The following is a 19984-nucleotide window of genomic DNA, read 5'->3' as shown; positions in this document are numbered from 1 at the left end:
CTCCAGGAAAGTATATATATACTTTCAATATATCCATATTGAGTTTTTATTTTCCTGGAATGATAACTTCTATAGTTTCAATATTTTTGTACTTTTTAATTACACCTAGCTTTTTATATTGTGAAGAAATCAGATGATGTATGCATACATGATATACACTATATGCATTTTAATGTATATGCTACATATATGCATAATTTCATGTTGGTGTACACATTTGTATGACTATTAATAGAAACTCAACCAAAATGCACACACAGATTAGTTGTCCTCTGCAGTTGCATTTTTAATTTCTTTTTTTTTTATTGATTACATTGCATTATGTGACACAGTTTTATAGGCACTGGGATTCCCCCCATCCCTCCCCAAACCCTCCCACAATGGTGGATTCCTCCACCTTGTTGCATTACCACAGTTCAAATTCAGTTGAGATTTTTTTCATTGCAAGCATTTACCAAGCGTAAGGTCCAGCATCTTATTGTCCAGATAAGTTCAATGGTTTCTTGGAGAGACCATTTAATTTCTTTTAAAGATTTATTTTTGTTTATGTGAAAGGTAGAGTTACAGAGAGCGAAATGGAAAAAGAGAAACATCACTCCCTAAATGACCACAATATCCAGGGCTTTGCCAGTTGAAGCCAGGTCTCACACATGGGTGTGTGGGCCAAGCACGTAGAGCGTTTTCTGCCGGTTTTCAAAGTATGTTAACAGGGAGTGGGAATGGAAGTAGAGCATCTGTGTTCTGAAGCCGAACCCATGTGGAATGCCAGTGGAGCAGGCAGCAGCCCAACCCTTGTTATGCCAGAACACCAGCCTTTATTTTTCATACCTTAATAACTGCATGGTTATACTGTGGCCCTTATCTCATTATCCTCAGCAACTAGTCCAAAGCAGCCAATCAATAAATATAAATATTTAAACAAGGCCACTAGCTTAGCCTTCTGTTCACACATCAGCCAAAGACTGGAGACACATTAGCACATGTTACGTATGAAACTGTGTGATGAAAAAATTTTATGAGAAAGCTTTGTGAGACATTGCTCTATACAATTTTATACAAATATTATGCAATGCTCTGGTTCCATGAAATGAAATATTTGAAATGCACCAATATAATCACATAGTATTGTCTTAACAATAGATCCTAGACTAATAATAACAGATTAGCTGATTAGCTAAGAGAATGTGTTCTTGATTTAAAGTAGCAATTTGAGGATAATTCATGGATTAAATAATTTTTCCTCCTTCAAGAGCATTGCATGTTTGTGTATGACATAGGGACAATTTGATAAATATTCTAATTAGAATATTACTATTTATATGAAAATATCTAATAATAGGAATCATAATATATTGAGTCTAATAGTTAATATGTAGCTATTGTATTAGGGTACGAATGATAAAGATCATCTAAATACTAGAAGTAAGTTTGGAGGCAGAAGATAATAATTCTAATGATTATTTGATTTTGCTTCCACGGCTTCCCTAGAGAATAGTGGATCTGAGCCTGGCACTTCTAACATGGTGAAGACAACACCATGAGAATAAAACAATAGAGAGCTTAGTTTTACTGTCTGGAAACGCATACACTTTGATTTAGTTTGGTGGTAGTGTTTGTAGAGCAAACAGAATAATTTAATAGATGAACCATCCTTTGTTTACTCTGTGTGTAGAAACTGGGTGTTAACTTGAAGTATGTTTGTGGAGTATATGCTCTAAAAGACCACCTTCCCCCTGGTCCAAAAGCACAATAGATATTCTTTTCTCTTTCTGTTAGAGTCAGTTATCAGGAAAATTTCATGGAAAAAAATTCATCAAATGTTAATAGTTATTCAACCTCTGATAGGTATACATATGATTAAAAACTGTCCTTCATTAAATAGGACATTTAATGTCCATGTTGGGAAAAAAACATAATAGATATACCTGAAATACATTAGTAGATATCACTAAAATGAAAAGAACCGTTTCATTAGAGTTCAGTGTGTATGTATAGTTTATGTTAAGTTAAGATATAACAGAGATAGGTGGACATGTTCTTTTTTAGTAGCCTGTAAAGTGCAACTAGCACCTTAATATGTGTATCGTCAAGGATTATGTCATACTATATATTGCATGCACATGGAAAAGTATTTTAAAATACTCTGTTGCAATGAAATAAGACCAAGTTGTTTTCAAAATAGGATATACATTAATGAGCTCATTTATTCACATACAAGTATTTGTTGAGCACGCACTAATATGTGTAAGTAAAGCCATTGGTGTTAAGGGTTTACCATACATGCATTGTTCCTGTACCATTGAACGTCACTTCTAATGGTTGAGTAAAACAGATGGCAAATACCCAGATAACTGTGCACTATCCATATTATGCTGAGAGATAAAAGAAGTTATGGAGTTACACGGCAGACTGGAAAGGACTATTTTACATGAAGTAGTTGGAGCTGATTTCTGCTAAGATGTTTGAGCTAAGATATAAATTCTTTGTGGGAAACGTGGGCCCGGTGTGATAGTGTAATGGTTAAGGTACTCACATTGAAAGCCCCGGGATCCCATATGGGCGCTGGTTCTAATCCCGGCAGCTCCACTTCCCATCCAGCTCGCTGCTTGTGGCCTGGGAAAGCAGTCGAGGACGGCCCAAAGCCTTGGGACCCTGCACCTGCATGGGTGACCTGGAAAGAAGTTCCTGGCACCTGGCTTTGAATAAGCGCAGTAACAGGCATTGCGGCCACTTGGGGAGTGAATTATTGGACTGAAGATCTTCCCTCTGTCAAAGCCAGGAGCCAGGAACCTCCTGGGATCCTGGCATGTTCAAGGTGAGAACTTTAGCTGCTAGGCCATGCTGCCGGGCCCTCCTAAGGGTATTTAATTATGAGAGTCCAAAGCTCCAGTTTTACTTTGTATAATACTTCACTTATTATATAATTCTTTAAATTTGCAATCTTTCATACTTTCAGAAAAAATGCCTCATCCCTAACCTAGAGTTTAACCTTATATTGCATTAAGTTCTCAAAATTGTTTAATAATTAATAGTAGCAATAATATTGTGCATTTTGCATTATCTCCATAGAATTTTGTATCCTTGCTTTTTAGAGAGTTTTTACACTAATGTTTCAACTTCTCAAGCATTCCTAAAATATTCATTCATTCATTTATTTATTTATTTTTAAAAATAGAATGGCAAAGAGGGAGGATGGGGTGAAAAAGGGAGGTAGGTGGCGGGAAAGAATCAGAGACAAAGAAATTGATTTTCCACTGGTGTGGGTATTTCATCACCAAATACCTACGACAGCCAGGACTATATAAGCTAATCCAGGAACTCAGAGCTCCATCTGGGTCTTCCCTTGGGCCATCCTCCACTGCCTTCCCACACATCAGCAGGAAGTTGGATTGCAAGTGGAGTCGCCAGTACTGGAACCAGGCAATCTGCTAGGAGATGCAGGTGTTTCACTGTAGTTTAATCCACTTTTGCACAGTGATCACCCTTACACTTCATCATATGCATAGTTTATTAAAGATTGAAATAACATGGCAATATTAGTTTTACCAATAAGTACATGTTTAACTTTTCTCTCAGTGGGTTTTAGGAAACAATTATTTTCTTTGGATAAGAGCAATTAATGGCTTATAACATTTCAAACACCTGTTTTGCTTCTATAAGAAGCAACATTTAAGGCTTCCAGATTCCAGCTTCCTGCTAAAGTCCTCTGGAAAGTAGCAGGTGATGGCTTAAGTAGTTGAGTTCTGACCATACATGTGGAAGGCTTGATTTGAATTCCTAGCTCCAGCTTCAGCCTGACCCAGTCTTGGTTATTTTGGGCATTTGAGGAGTGAACCAGCAGATGGAAGCTCTTTTTGTCTCTCTGATGCTTTTTATTACTCATTCTTGTGGCACCTTTGTTAGAACCAATGAGCTTATCTTCACCCACAGACCATATATTAAGTTGTAGTTCACTTTTGGTGTTTTACGTTCTATAGGTTTGGACAAGCATAATGTTTACTTACCATGTATTTTTGCAGCTTTTTCTCAGTATTCTTTAAATGTATGTTTGTACAAGGAGAGACGGTTTGTGAAAATGCTGAAGGACAGGTGAGAGGCTGGACCTGTAGGTATTGATCTAAAGCTTGTACAAATACAGACAAGAATTGAACTTGAGAGAAGACTAGTTTTCCAGACTTTAGTACAAATAATTTTTCCAAACATTTAGGATGAAAAAATTTAACTCTCCTAAACTACATCCTGCTTTTGCCTTGAAGACACTTTGGATGTGGTGCTGTTAGGATTGTCTTTATCTTACCTACCTGGAATTATTTTTCATTTTCATGGGAGTTTGATACATGCCAGATGTGGAGGGCAGTTTGTTAAAAATCTGGTGAAAAGGAAACTCTGGCTTGTGTAGTGCTTCTAGCATCTGTTTATCCAGAAAGGGTCGGGCAGTCCCTACTTTGAAGAATGACAGACATCTCTTTCTGACCATAGGCCATCCCACCCAAAGAAATGAATCATCTTGTACTAGTGTAAAGGATCTGTAAGAACCTGTTTCATTTAAGAAGAGTAATGTGTACATAGAGAACCGTGTTCAGATGCAAGAACACGCAAGTTAGAGATAAAAAACCAGTGTGGTCCCACCACATTTTTCCCCTTTTTGTACTTTAATTTTATTTACTTTATAATGAGTTCAATGTGATTTGTAGATACAGTTTTTTTTAAAGATTTATTCATTTTATTACAGCCAGATATACAGAGAGGAGGAGAGACAGAGAGGAAGATCTTCCGTCCAATGTTTCACTCCCCAAGTGAGCCACAACAGGCCGATGCGCGCCGATCGGATGCCGGGAACCTGGAACCTCTTCCGGGTCTCCCACGCGGGTGCAGTGTCCCAGTGCACTGGGCCGTCCTCTCCTGCTTTCCCAGGCCACAAGCAGGGAGCTGGATGGGAAGTGGAGCTGCCAGGATTAGAACCGGCGCCCATATGGGATCCCGGGGCTTTCAAGGCGAGGACTTTAGCCGCTAGGCCACGCCTCTGGGCCCTGTAGATACAGTTTTAAGAAAAGTGATATACCTTCCCCATCTCCCTCCCACTTTCATCCTTCTTTTTCCTTTTTTTTCTTTTATAATGTTGTAAATTTACATTACATTAAAAAGCCTTTATATGGCATCAAATAGGTCAACAAATAAAAAGCAGAGAGACCCTAGTTTCGTGGGAATACAGATAATGGCTATAAACAATAATTGAATGGAACCGTATTTTCTGATTCTCCATTCTGACTAAGGATAGGATCCCTGAATGACTGCCTTTGCTCCTGAATACAGCAGCAGCTTACGTTTGTTTGGAGGGGCTCCTGAAGTCTATACTGGCTTCTCCCAGGAATCAGAGTGTATGCTGATAGCTTCTCATCATCTTCCTCCCTTTAGGACACTAGCTGATGCTGAATCATTGAGAAGTGGTCATTTAGAGAGCTGTCTTGCACCATTGAAAGGTAACAAATTAAGTGGACAAATCTAAACTTTAGTTAGTTTATTTCTGTTAGTGATGCGAGAATGTTAACAGGAAATACTGCTGTTTTTCTTATTTAAATCAATGTCAAGCTAATTTCAATGTTTAGAAATATTGTACATACTGGGCCTGGTGCAATGACTATAGTTAAATCCTCACCTCTCAGTGCAATCCCATGTTGGTGTCGGTTTGTGTCCCAGCTGCTCTACTTCCCATCCAGCTCCCTGCTTGTGGCCTGGGAAAACAGTGAAGGATGGCCCAAAGCCTTGGGACTCTGTACAAAGTGGAAGACCCAGAGAAGGCTGCTGGATTCAGACTGGCTCAGCTTTTACCTTTGTGGCTATTTGGGGAGTGAGTCAGAGGATGGAAGATCTTTCTCTGTCCTTCCATCTCTGCATAAATCTGATCTGCCTTTCCAAAAATAAATAAATAAATCTTAAAAAAAAATTGTACTGTGCTGATAGTATGTTCTGTCAGAGTCATCACTGGTCCAATTGGGTCAATATAATAGATAAAATGGAGATTAGGAAGATTTCTAATCTCAAGTTATTTGAGAGGGTTGTCTATGGTGATGAAAACTGCGTGAGATTGACAGTTTACAAGAAAATTCCTTTTTGTAAAGTTCTTGTAAATATTGCATCATTAGTTATCTGAGAACAGGGATTGGGCTGCAAGCAAAAATGCCTAAGTGAACTATACATTTACAACTTATTTAGTGCATACATAAATGCCATTTCCTGTGACCTAGACTATCTGACCCAGACACATTGATTGCATGTTGGACACCTAAAAATAGAACCTTCACTTTTGCAAAGAAATGCTTCTTCTAGTTTTGAATGAGATGCTGCATCCACTCAGTTCAGCGTTATATTTGTCCCTTCTTTTTTAGAGGCTAAGATATAGTGAAATATGTCTTAGGGAGGACATCGGTGTAAGTACTAGTCTATAGTAAGTGACAGTTAGTGTTAGAGTGACAATGGGAAGAGGTAAATGTCAAACCGGAAAGAGTTGCCTGAGGCCACTCACTTTGGATGTTGCCAGGGAGAAGTACAAGCTAACTATGTTCTGATATTTAGATTTTACATCAAATAGGTTAACATGTTCCTTTTTATACATGGGAAACCCACCCTCCCTTTTTGAGACATAAAAGAGATGAAAAAGCTCTCAACTTTTGATTTATTTACTCCACAGATACCAGCAATGTCTGCAGCTGGGCAAAGCCCAGGGGACCAGGAAGGTGATCCGGTGTCTTGTCTGGGTCACAGGGACATGACTAGTTAAGCCATCATCTGCTGCCCACCCCCAACACACACACAAACACACAATATGTTAAAAGCTAGAGAGTCGAGCCAGGCCTTGAAACCAGGCACTCTGATATGAGATCAGACGTCCTACTCAGTGTCTTAACTACTTGGCCAAATGCCCAGAAACCTCCCCATTTTTAACTGTTATTTCTGCTAAAAGAAAAACAATAAAGCAATCTGTTGGCTAATAAAATTCATATACAGTTCAAACTTTCCCCATAGTCTCCAGTTTCAAAGCTGTGTAGCATGCTGAAGCAAAATGCTCATTCATTCTTTCAACAAAGGTGAGCATCACACCATGATGGGTGCTATGGGCCATTCAAAGAAAAATAACATAAGGTCATTGCTCTCAAGGAGCCCTGGGTCTAGTAGATGCCTCACCCTAGCCTGGAAAATACATACTTCAAATCAATACCTATAGGTCTAATATCTCACTTGACCTTCAGAATATATGATTTCTTTAAAATATGATTGGGCTAGATAGGTGGCATTGGTGGCTAAACTTCCACCTGTAGTGCCCCACATCCAGTATGGACAGTTTACATTTGTTAAGCTCCACTTTTTGACCTAGCTCTCTGCTAACAGCCTGAGAAATCAGCAGAGGATGGCTAAAGTCCTTGAATTCCTGCACCCATGTGGGAGACCCAGAGGAAGCTCCTGTGTCCTGATTTCTGATGGACTCAGCTCTGGGCATTGTGGCTTTTGGGGAGTGAACTAGTGGATGGAAGTTTCTCTCTCTCTCAATCATATTCTCTCTCTGTAACTCTTCCGTTCAAATGAGAGGTAAAAAAAAAATCATTCTGACTCGGCATGATAGCCTAGTGGCTAAACTCTTGCCTTGCATGCACTAGGACCCATATGGGTACTGGTTCATGTCCTGGATGCTCCACTTCCTTTCTTGCTCCCTGCTTGTGGCCAGGAAAAGCAATAGAGGACAGCCTAAAGCCTTGGACTTCGCACTGGTGTGGGGAAGAGGCTCCTAGCATCAGATCGGTTCAGCTGCAGCCACTGCAGCCACTTGGGGAGTAAGGCAGCATATGGATGATCTTTCTGTCTGTCCTCGTCTTTGTAAATCTGCCTTTCCAATAGACAGAAGTAAGTCTTTTTAAAACGATATTTAAAATATGGTTATATAAATAAACTATCTCACCTTGTATAAAAATTATGGATTCAAAATACAATAGAAAGAAAAAGTTGAAAAAGTGTGGTAAACATACATGTCATTATGTGTTTGTCTAAAACTATAGAATGTTGAACACCAAGAATCAACTCCAATTTAAGGTATGATCTTTGTGTGACAATATGTAAGTTTACTGTTTATAACATATGTGCCACAGAAATGAGTAATAAAAAGAATTAGAGAGACACAGAGAAAGAGCCTCTATCTGCTGGTTCACTCCTTAGATGCCCAAAATAGGCAGTACTGGGTCATGAAGCTGAGAGCTAGGAACTTGGTTCGAGTCTCAGTCATGCAAGACCGGAAATGGAACCAATTTTGACTGGCTACGTATTGATCCTTATGGGGAAGAGATTTGTTTTTATTCCTTTTTAAATTCAGAACCTTAATCAATATAGTCTTTGGTAAATTACAGCTTGAATTCTAGCAAGGAACTCAAGGACTCAGCTCTTACCAAGAGTGGCAGAGTCATTCCTTAACAACCCTTAACTTTGCTGGTATAGTATAGTTGTGATCAAAACACAGTTCATCCTGGAATGGCCAATTGATAGACTCTTATTATTTTTTTAATATTTAATTTGATTGCATAAGCAAATTTACAGAGAGGAGAGGCAGGAAAAGATCTTTCATGCGTTGCTTCACTCCCCCCATGGCCACAAAGGCCACAGCTAAACTGGTCTGAAGCCAGGAGGAACAACTGGAACATAGACTGTTGTCCATGTGGAATGCTGGTACTTACAGGTGGAGGATTAGCTGGTTGAGCTACCGCATCAGTCCCTATTGTGCGGTTCTTAAGATGGTCTTCTCTAGCTGTGGAGTCTTCACCAAAAAAGCAGTTGGCGCTCCCATTTTACAAATCCAACTGGAGATGAAAAGCTAACGCCTGATTCATTATCTTCACTGAGGTCTTTCTGCAGTATGCAAACCACTCACAGACTGTAAAGAAAAGCCCAAATATGAGCCTCTAGAGTGAAAACATTACATCAAAATCTAGGAGGGAAAGCAAGGCTTGTTAGGCAAATCAGCATTGATCATAGAGAGAAATGGCAGGTGGAGTGATAGTCACAAGGCTCATCAGCTCTCCCCTTCTGCCTGCAAAGCCACGGTTTACTGAAAGCCACTGAATGAGTTCTTCCTGATTCTGCCCATTAGCAGCATAACACTACATGCTCATTGCTGATTGCTAACTTTCAAATACATTTCCCCCTCTTTCCCAATATAAGAATATCTATGAATTCAAAACACTATCTTCTACATTTTCTTATTTCCCGCTATAGCTTCCACTGTAGGATTATATGTAGATAGGTAGTAAAACAGTTTGTGTGATTTGATTTTTCATTAAGCAGGTTCACCTTGAAGAGAGCATTATTGTGCACGGTTAAGCCACAGTTGGGCTTGTGCCATATTTCAGTGCCTGGTTCAAGTCCTGGCTAACTGCTTCCCTATCTAGTTTCCTGCTTTTGTATACCCTGTGAAGTTAGTAGATGATGGCTCAAGCATTTGGATCCCTGCCATCCATATGGAAGACCTGAGTGGAGTTCCTGTCACATGGCTTCAATGGGACCCAGTCTTGGCTATTGCAGGCATCTGAAGAGTAATGAGCAGGCATTTCTCTCTTTGTCATTCTGCCTTTAATATTCATATATATGTGTGTGTGTGTGTGTGTGTACTATATATGTGTGTATACATACATATGCATATACATGTATGTATACATACACACTTTTTTTTTAAAAAAGAAACTCACCGTTCCTAGGGGATTGAAAGGTTTTCTTCTGTTAAGCTGATTTTAAAATTTTTACTGATTTTACTATCATTTATTTTTAAAGGCAGAGCAATGGAGAGAGAGAGGGAGAGAGAGAGAAGAGAGAGAGATTCTATCTACTGGTTATGTCCCACATGTCCATACTAGCTACATCAGTGTCAGGCAAAGCCAGGAAACCCAGAAACTCCAAGTTTCCCATATGGGTGACAGGATCCAAGTAATTGACCCATTACCTATAGTCTCCTGTGTTGTACATTATCAGGAAGCTGAATGGGAAGTAAAGACAGAACTTGCAATCTGACCACCCAATTTGGAATGTGAAAACAGTTCTGACCCCCTTCCATTAAATTTAAACCTAAAATCCAAACCCTATTTGATTCTAGTATTCACATTTTACCCCCAATAATTTCTAGATCTACCAATGTCTACCCTGAGTTTGTCACAATAGGAAATAAATTGAGAAGCTCATATGGTTCCTTCCTGATTCTACCATTTAAAACATGCCTATTAATTTTTATTGGAAAGGAAGATTTACAGAGAAAGTAAAAGCAGAAAGTTCCGCCATCCTCTGGTTCACTCCCCAAATAGCTGCAACAGCTGGAGCTGAGCCGATCTGAAGCCAGGAGCTAGAGGCAGGAGCTTCTTCTGGGTCTCCTTCATGGGTACAAAGGACGTGAGTCATCCTCTTAATTTCCCAGATCCTAGACAGGGAGCTGGATCAGAAGTGGAGCAGCTGGCACTTGAGTCAAAACCCATATGGGATGCAGGTGCAGCAAACTAAGCCTGCTACACCACCATGCCGGCCCCAATTCTAGTATTGTTAAGATTTATTTTTATTTGAAAGGCAGATTTTAGAGAGAGAAAAGGAGAGGAGAAAGGGGGAGAGGGAGGGACTTCCAACACCTAGTTCACTCCCCCAAATGGCCACAATGGCCAGAGCAGTGCTAGCCCAAATCCAGGAGCCTGGAGCTTCTTCCAGGTCTCCTACTTGGGTGCAGGGGCCCAAGTGTTTGGGCTATATTTTGCTATTTTCCCAGGCACATTAGCAGGGAGCTGGATTGAAAGTAGTAGTGTGTGTGTAAAATAATATATTCAGAGGTCATGGGTGATGTTTAGTTTAGAAAGAATGAATAAAATCTTCCATTTCTTTTCCTTCAGATTGTGCCTTAGAGATTTACATCAAGTGAAAGTTTTTTTCCTTCATTACCCAAAATTGTAAAACTCTACTTAACATGTTACCAGTATGCCAGTGAATGGTTATAGACCTACAGACATAATCCAGATGTGCTTGTTTGTTGTTTAGCCCCAATTAGTCATGGTGTGTTAAAATGAATAAAACATTTTAAAATCTTTTGGCAGCTATTTTTGCTGAAACAGTCATATCCCTGAAAAAAAGAACAGTAATTGTTAATATTCTGATTTAGAAATAAAGAGAAATTGAGAATTTGGAGGAAAAGCTAAATGATGTAGAGAGAAAAGCAGTCCCTGAAGCACAACACACCAGTTCTTAGAGCTTAAAATTTTGGAAATAGCTTAAATATGGCTGATGATTCTCTTTCAGCCTCAGGCTTTTCTAAGCTTTATAGAAGATTCTAGGATATGAAATGAATCAAGTATCCATCCTGCTTTAGAATAATCCTTTCATCTGTAGGATTTGAATTGAAAAATGTTAATGGGATTCAATGCATGGGACTGTAGGTTTCTTTATTTCTGTTTTTGGTACTTAATATTCCAAGGTTGCTATAAAATCAGAAAGCATGTGCATTCTGTTGGAAAATGAAACTTGTAGCTTAGTATTATGTTCACCAGGCTGTTTTTAATTATGTTAGATATTGTTCTGAACCTTGTAATCCTTACACTAATGCTATTGTGAGCTGTGTATTATTGCCATGCCCATTTAAAAGATGAAGAAACTTAGGTGCAATAAAGTTAAGAGTTCAGACTGTGCTTGATTCACATGGGGGAAGACGGGCAGGAAGTGGTAATGTGGTTAGATGGACCGCATATAAGCTTTGAAGCTTTAAGTGCTAGTTCTAGCACTCACCGGATGTATTCTGGTACAGGATTTCAGAGTTTTCCAGAGACTAGTTTTCTTTTCTATGAAATAAATATAATACTCACCCCTGAAACTGACCGTCTGATTTTGTAACACAGTATCTCTAGTCTCTTCTCTCTACCTGACAGTCCAGCAGAATCTGATCTGAAGAAAGCTTCTTCAAAGTTCATGAACAAAGAAATTAGACACGTGGGGCTTGGCAGCGTGGCCTAGTGGCTAAGGTCCTCGCCTTGATCCCATATGGCCGCTGGTTCTAGTCCCGGCAGCTCCACTTCCTCTCTATCTCTCCTCCTCTCAGTATATCTGACTTTGTAATCAAAATAAAAAATAAATCTTTAAAGAAAGAAAGAAATTAGACATGTGAACTTTCCATGAACTGCTTGAAGCCTTCTTGTGTTCCTACATATCTGCATGTGGTTTTCTTTTTAATGCCTTTTATTATGTTGGTCCTGCTATGTCATTTTTTCTTATTTCCATGTGGCTGAAACAGACCTATGTTGAAATGTGCTCCAACTCTAAGCAGAAGTAATTTCTCCCTTCTCAGTGTCCCAAACACTCACTGGCATTTAGAATGTCTATCCTTGGATTGTGTGTATTTAATATACCACTTTTATCTTTGCCAGTGGGCTGCAAGTTCCTTATGAGAATGTCTGTTCCATCATTGCATCCCATGCTCCTTAAATGTTGGCAGTCAGTAATTAGGCATTTAGTTGACTTGAACAAGAGAGCAGAACTGTGTAAATCTGACTCCTTCTCTCTTGAAAAAAGCTGATACTTGAGTGATTCCGCCTATTTGACTGAGTCTGATTTATCCTGAGGCGAAAAGGCATCAGAACTGAGTCTCCTCTCGTGCTCTGCTGCCAATATTCTGTGTTTCTCTGGAGTCAAGCTCCATCCTGACGGATGGACGGATGTACTCCGAGGACTTTATAGATGGAATGCATTTTAAAAAGTTCTATCAAGGAGGATTGAGTTAGACCAACTTCAAATGTGAAATTTCAAGTGGAAACATCCAAACAATCTGAAGTTGATTTGATTTACAGCTGGGAAATATAGTGATTCTTCTTTCCTTTCTTAGTTATTGCACATGCTTCTCTTGCTTTTTAAATTACATGAATGCTCATCCCCTTCCTTGCCTAACTCCCTAGGGGCTGATATAGTGAAATATCTGAAGAAAAAATTTGCAGTGAATATAACAGCATGAGAGTTGGAAAATAACTTTATGATGTTCAATTATCAGTGTCACTAGCATATTTTACCCAGTGATTTTCTAGATTGTTTAGAGATATTTAATTATCTACCTATTGGTATTCATGATACTGGAAAGATACAGGGCTGTCTCTAAATCTCCAGTAAACTATACTTTAAGCTGTGTGCAAACATTGAACGGTTTGGTCCTTAAAGAGTTTCACTTAAAACCTCAAAAAACTACTAGCAACACCAGTAAAAATGTTGCCAATTCTCTCATCCTCTAGCTCTCTTGGCATTCAGCTATTCTCTGATGAAATATTTGACTAGAATGCTTTGTGTATTAGTTTCTTGATTCTCAGCAGCTAGTAACAAAGCCAAGGATGCACCCAGCACATTTTGATGACTGCTGTTATCACCGTGGAATGCTATAGAATGAAAATAGCATTTTGGTGGAAATTTAACTCAACAAACTTGTTTTATGAAATTGACATGGGGCTGGACACTGAGGCTCTCCAACCAATCTTATTACATGTTCCCAGCTATCATGCAGGTCAAACTGTCATATTCAGCACAGCCAGGCAAAGACCAAGAGATCAGGCAAAGGTTATGGAGGGGCTAAGATATTTAGAAATCTATTTTTGTGGTAAGACACTAACCAGGCAGAGTAGACATTGGCCATAGCCTGGGACAGGGTCCTGCACAATCAGACAATGCCCCTTAATTTGCCGAGTCGTGAGCAGGCTTGACAGTTTTACATGAGGCTCGCCAGGGCCTGAGTAGAAGGAAGGTATAGGTTTGGGCGTGTGGAGTATAGGAAAGAGTGAGGTAATGGCAACAGCTTTTCCTGCTGTTTTGAAAACATTTGAATATTACCTACTTAATGCATCTCTCCTAGCACAAAACAGCAGGATCCCAACTGCAATCACCCCATTAGCTGACTATTTTTTAGCAGAATTTAAAATGCATAGATCACATGTTAAATAGGAAGATTGGGACGTGCAAGTAGAAAAAAAATGTAGCTGAGCTTAACCCTGGTCTTTGTTATTGAGGAGGCATTATTTTTTTTTACAGTAACTAATAGATACACAGAAGGAAGAGAGAAAACAGCTTCAAGAATATGTGGTGTCAGTGAGTTTGTGCCACTCTGGGCTTCTTTGCCATCCTTTCTTTTCACATCTGTTACATTCTTTACACAAAGATTTAAACCATGATGGACATGCCTGGCCTTCAGTAGTGTTAGAATTCATTGTGTCTAACAAAGTACATTTGAAGGGGGGAATGAATCTTTAATATTTTTATACTCTGAGATCTCTGTGTAACTCCAGTATATTAGAAGACACCAAGAAATATTCCATGAAGATAAAATTTAGGTATTATGATGTCACATAATATAACATTCTGAAAATACAGCACATCCACTCGAATATCAAAGAACTGAAAAGTGAGTACTTAATTTTGCTGTATGAATGGCCTCACTTTCCTCACCACCCCCACTGTACACCCACACAAAGCAGCATTAGAAACTATAAGCATTTTAGAGAAAGTAAAGGCTAAAGAGCTTGGGCACCCAAATTTTGCAAACATTGCTGAAGTATTAGCTCTGGCAAACATTTGAGGACCACAGGTCATCTAGAAGGTTCCAGAACACAAGAAGCAATGGTCAGTTGGACATACAGGCAATTTGGTTCACGCTTGAGATCCACTGCTGTGCTTCAACCATGACTGCTGCATACCTGTGCTAGAAATTTGACAAATTATTTAATCTCAATGTACCACTATTTTCTCATCGGAAAATTGAGTGTGCCAATAGTACCAACTTTGTGCACCCTTGGGTAAAAGGCAGTGATTAATATAAGGTGGTAATGAAAGAATCTGTCTTCATTGAACTTCTTAGACTAAAGTCAGAGTGTAAGATTAGACGAACCTTCCTACTCCAATAAATTCTTTTTACTTTTTTCAGTATTCATTTCTTGTTCCCTGGTTTTGTTTGACATCACTGTTGTGCCAGAGCACATTCTTCTTCTCTTCTTGTCTTGATTTATGGTTGTCCCTAACAGACCAATGGGATGAGGACGGGTACAAAGAAGTGAAAACCAGTGTGGTTCTTAAGGCTTCTCCTAGAAAGTAGCGAAGAAAAATACCTCAGCATTTCAGAACTTGCTGAGTTGAGTAATACTGAGAATAAACACAAACAGCATCTTTATTTTATGGTAGGCTCATGTTCTGAGACCCCTGATACAGTTTACACCTGTAGCCATGACAGTGAAACTCTTTGTCAATCAGTAAACAATGCTTGAACACCCAGTATACATAAAACATGGGAGAGGTGGGGGAAGTGTAGAGTAACTTTGCTTATCAAAAATAGCTATATATGATAAAAGACTAAGGATACCCTGAGTATTATCCTCTTACTGTTTAACTGAAATATTGTATACCTCTTTTGTGTGTGTGTTTAGAGTATTTTGAAAGATGAAAGGACATTGCAGCCCATTTTGAGAAAGCCATGGCAAAGTCATTTAAGAGACGCCAGTTTAGCACTTCTGAGCCTTATCTTCCAGCAACTTTAATCCTGAGCAACATCGTCTTTAATACTGATGGTTCCATCCAATACAAAGAAAAGTTGTATTTCTCTGCTTCCGAAGCCCTAGCTGCTTACATTGATGATTTTCACGTAAGCTGTGAACCTTCTGATATTAATGATACAAAGGTTAACCGGGATCAGAGTCCTCTTGAATTTCTTGCTAAGTCAAGCAGTGGTAAGCTTTCATCATTCTGAGTTCAATTTTTAATCATCTACAGAAAGCTGATGCATTGACAGGATATATGCTCTAAAACATATTTGTCCTTAAAAAATAATTATCTTGTAATTCATGAATCTTTAAAAAAAGGTTGTTATATAATTTGGGTTTCCAAAACATTTTCAGCAATGGATTCCTTTGGACTGAGAAATTACAGTTATTTGCAAAAAAAACAACATGCCTGAGTATTCGCAGAGAGGCAAACTCCAGATTTGGAGTCTAAAGCTTTAGGCTCTAAGACTGAAAGTCACTGAAATTATCCAAGTTAAAGATCACACTTGGAAAAAATGAGAATAATAATGATAATTACTTCACACAGTCATTCTGGGAACTAAATGAATGAGAAAACATTCTGTAAATTATTGCAGACATAGAGTTCTTAGGTTTTATTTGTAACACAATGGATACTGTAATACAGATGGGTGGCTTACACGATCTGGGTCCCATGTTGCTAATGACGTTGAGGTGTGAGCGTTATCTGTCTTTGGATTTTGGTTTTCTTGTCAGTTTGAATTTATGATTGAATTTATGAGCTCTATACTCTAAGAACTTCTATATTATATGGATGACACAAAAATGCAATTAGCCCAGACCAATTTTTCCTCTTTTAAATGTCATTTGCAGAAGCTGAAAAAAAAAGTTAATCATGAAGCAAAAACTGGATGAATCTGAATTTGTGATTGATTGACCCTGAGACCCCTGGGAAAATAATTTTCTCATAGTTATCTGCTCAGAAAATGCCTTCTGTTTTGTTAGACATGGTTTTAAGACCATATGTTAGTGCTCATAATAATAAAAAACAGCAAACTATGCTTTACAAAACTACAGTATCATTCACTGTTCTTGATGTCAGATTACTGTAACAACGTGCATCATATTAATTGATATATGCTAAGTACAAGGGAGTACAACAGCTTCTTAAACACAGCTACATGGGTACTTCCAAAGGTAAGCATTTGTTCACAGAGATCAGGGAGGCACGCTTTGGTGGTAGAGTATGAGCGTGTGAGTTAGTTCATCTGTGCTACTGAGGGGTAAGTCACATTGTAATATTGTCAGTTTTACTGCTGACAAGAGTTTTATTCTTCTTCTTAAGGTTTGATTGTAGAGTTTTTCCATTTTGATTTTTCTTCTTGAATCCACATACAAAAAACCACATAAATGGCATTTGTTGATAACTTAGAATGTGACAGAAGCAGTTTCTCTTTCTGCAAATCCTCTTCACAGTGGTATTGTTGACAGTTACTCAGAAAGTAGAATTCCTGTATTTTCACTGTTAATATGTTATGTACTTATGACAAGGAAATTGTAATAAAACAGAAGCCAGTCAATCTTAATTCCAGAAAAAGTTAAATTTAATAGTTTTACATAAATTTCCCTTTTGTATTTATGTATTCGTAATATAATTGAGCTATTCTAATTGTTGAATAACCTTGTTTATACAATTTTAAAAAGATCATTTTATGTCATTAGATTAGTTCTATTAGTTTCTCCCCCCCTCTCTCTCCCTCTCTCTCTCCCCCTCCCCTCTCCCTCTTTCCCCCTCTCCCTCTCTCTCCCTCTCTCTCCCTCTCTCTCTCTCCCCCCTCCCCCTCTCCCTCTTTCCCCTCTCCCTCTCTCTCCCTCTCTCTCCCCCTCCTCCCTCCCTCTTTCCCCCTCTCCCTCTCTCCCCCTCTCCCTCTCTCTCCCCCTCTCTCTCTCCCCCTCCCCCTCCCTCTTTCCCCCTCTCCCTCTCTCCCCCTCTCCCTCTCTCTCCCTCTCTCTCTCTCCCCCTCCCCCTCCCTCTTTCCCCCTCTCCCTCTCTCTCCCTCTCTCTCCCTCCCTCTCTCTCCCCCTCCCCCTCTCCCTCTTTCCCCCTCTCCCTCTCTCTCCCTCTCTCTCTCTCCCCCTCCTCCCTCCCTCTTTCCCCCTCTCCCTCTCTCCCCCTCTCCCTCTCTCTCCCCCTCTCTCTCTCCCCCTCCCCTCCCTCTCTCTTCCCCCTCTCCCTCTCTCCCCCTCTCCCTCTCTCTCTCCCCCTCTCTCTCTCCCCCTCCCCCTCCCTCTTTCCCCCTCTCCCTCTCTCTCCCTCTCTCTCTCTCCCCCTCCCCCTCCCTCTTTCCCCCTCTCCCTCTCTCTCCCTCTCTCTCTCTCCCCCTCCCCCTCCCTCTTTCCCCCTCTCCCTCTCTCTCCCTCTCTCTCTCTCCCCCTCCCCCTCCCTCTTTCCCCCTCTCCCTCTCTCTCCCTCTCTCTCTCTCCCCCTCCCCCTCCCTCTTTCCCCCTCTCCCTCTCTCTCCCTCTCTCCCTCTCTCTCCCTCTCTCTCTCTCCCCCTCCCCCTCCCTCTTTCCCCCTCTCCCTCTCTCCCTTTCACTCCTTTTCTCTCCCTTCCTCTCCAGTGCACTCAGTTCCATCCACCCTGAACGGCTTCTAACCCGTGCAGTACCCTGAGCCTCTTTCACATGCTGCTGATGCTATCTGAAGCTCTGTTCTTCCTAGCTGCTTTTCCCACCAATAAACTCTTCTATCTGACCTCAGTTTAGGTGCTGTCTGTTCCTTTATGCCTCACTCCTTCTTGACCAGTCTGTTTCAGTTACTCCTCTATTGTCTTCCTTTAATGTTTCCGCTAGGATGACATTTAACTCTCACTGTGCTGTAGAAGTCTGTCATAGGCTTTTCTCTTCACACTGGAGTAATAAGGGCACCTAAGTTCTGAGTTTTGAGAACCAGTGCACTGTACATACCAAGTTAGCACTGAGGGTGCACAGTCAATTCTGCAGATTATTGAAGCAGGAAAGTAGGCGTTGGTGCCGTGGCTAATTTGTCATTGTCTATAACATCATGGTCTTTTCTCCCCTTTGGAGACAGTATTTTCAGTTGACAGAATATGACAGTGATGATTGCTCTCGCTTACATTCTAAAATTTCTTCCTCTAACTTATGATTTACTTAGAAAGATTGATAAGATGTATTTCCACTTCAACTAGCCAGAATGAATTTGATCGGCTCCGTAACAGGTGCTAATACTACTGAGAACTTTATAAGGCCTGTCTTGAGTAAAGGAGATAGGTTACCCACAAAATAAAAACCTAAGGATCTGGGGAATCCTTTCAGCTCTTTACAAACTTTCACCTGATGCTTTCTTTGAATCGACTTCTCAGTGATCCACACTCATCCTTTCTTCACTGGATCACATTGTCTAGCCTCATACCTTAGGAGTCACTTCCCTTATTCTACATGGTTTTCACAAAGTTCCCGGTGACTGCCGGCTACCATTACTCCTGGTTGGCAGGAGAACTGAGGCAGATTTTTGCACTCACCTCATTTTACTGTGTTTGTTTCTATCAATGGTGTGAGGCAGCACACAGAGCCTGTCCCAGTTAGGTGAATGGAACTACATAGATTGTCCTAGCTTGATGTGTCCAATAAAGTTCTTAAGGACAATGTATGGGAACGCTCAGCCTACTACAGCATATTGTAGACAGTACATAGAAAATCAGAGGATTTTCGAGGCAGAATAAGTCATTAACGCTCTTTCATTGTCCAATTCACTGTCATATTCTTCTGCTGTTATTGTATAGAAAGTCCACACCCACACCCTTCCCCTCCCCCCCCCAGTGGAATTTGCAAGCCATTTTCAGGTAATATTTTTCCTCCTTTGGCTTAAAAGTCAAGTGATTTTCCTTTGAATGGAAAATGTGCTCTGGGAGAGCCAGAAAGAAGATTCTCTTGAAGGATTACATTCTCTTGAATGGTTTTTGCTTGAAACATTAATCCCTGGGATAGTCCTTTTTCAGTTTTTCTGCTCATATGTGGAGGAAGTGATCTGGCAATGCTCTAAAAGCCTATTTTGTGGATGAGAAATTTGGTCTTCTTTCTCAGTAATGAAAAACCATAACTATTGATTTGAAGGTAGGGTGATCTGGAAACAAAGTAGACTTTCAAAAGAAAACTGCTTTCCATTCTCAAAATTGGCTTTGAGAGATAATGGTTCCTTTGTCCTAACTTGTGTATCTCAGGACAGTTTGTCATACAATCAACTGGTAGTTTAAGGGTAGAGAGATAAGGAATCTATTCAGATGTCACTTATTAAATCTAATGATAACCTGTTCTTCAATTACTGTTTGTTAAATCAGAAAACTTCATATAATTACTTAGCACCACTAGGTACTAAGTTGGGTATGGTCTTTGTACTGAATAGCCATATCTTGCCTTCAAGACCT

At 39.9% G+C, this 19984-nt stretch overlaps 1 protein-coding gene across 10 annotated transcripts in view; it reads left to right on the top strand.

Moving 5' to 3' along the window:
• GRIP1 (glutamate receptor interacting protein 1) overlaps positions 1 to 19984 on the top strand; it is a 606928-nt gene that overhangs the window by 380577 nt on the left and 206367 nt on the right. For 5 of the 10 annotated variants that reach the window (XM_058673300.1, XM_058673302.1, XM_058673299.1 and 2 more), the window contains exons 1-2: positions 14391 to 14431; positions 15447 to 15746. The exons of 2 other annotated variants lie outside the window; for them this stretch is intronic. In XM_058673300.1, the coding sequence (XP_058529283.1) occupies positions 15494 to 15746 (253 nt within the window). In that variant the 5' untranslated portion in view covers positions 14391 to 14431; positions 15447 to 15493. Of the gene's footprint in view, positions 1 to 14390; positions 14432 to 15446; positions 15747 to 19984 lie in introns of those variants that run through there. 3 more of the 10 variants (XM_058673301.1, XM_058673305.1, XM_058673306.1) reach the window with 3 other exon arrangements.

The sequence above is a fragment of the Ochotona princeps genome, chromosome 15, assembly GCF_030435755.1.
Source record: "Ochotona princeps isolate mOchPri1 chromosome 15, mOchPri1.hap1, whole genome shotgun sequence".
In the NCBI taxonomy this organism is placed as follows: Eukaryota; Metazoa; Chordata; class Mammalia; order Lagomorpha; family Ochotonidae; genus Ochotona; species Ochotona princeps.
The sequence above is the reverse complement of the archived record's forward strand: the minus strand, read 5'-3'. Positions and strand labels throughout refer to the sequence as shown.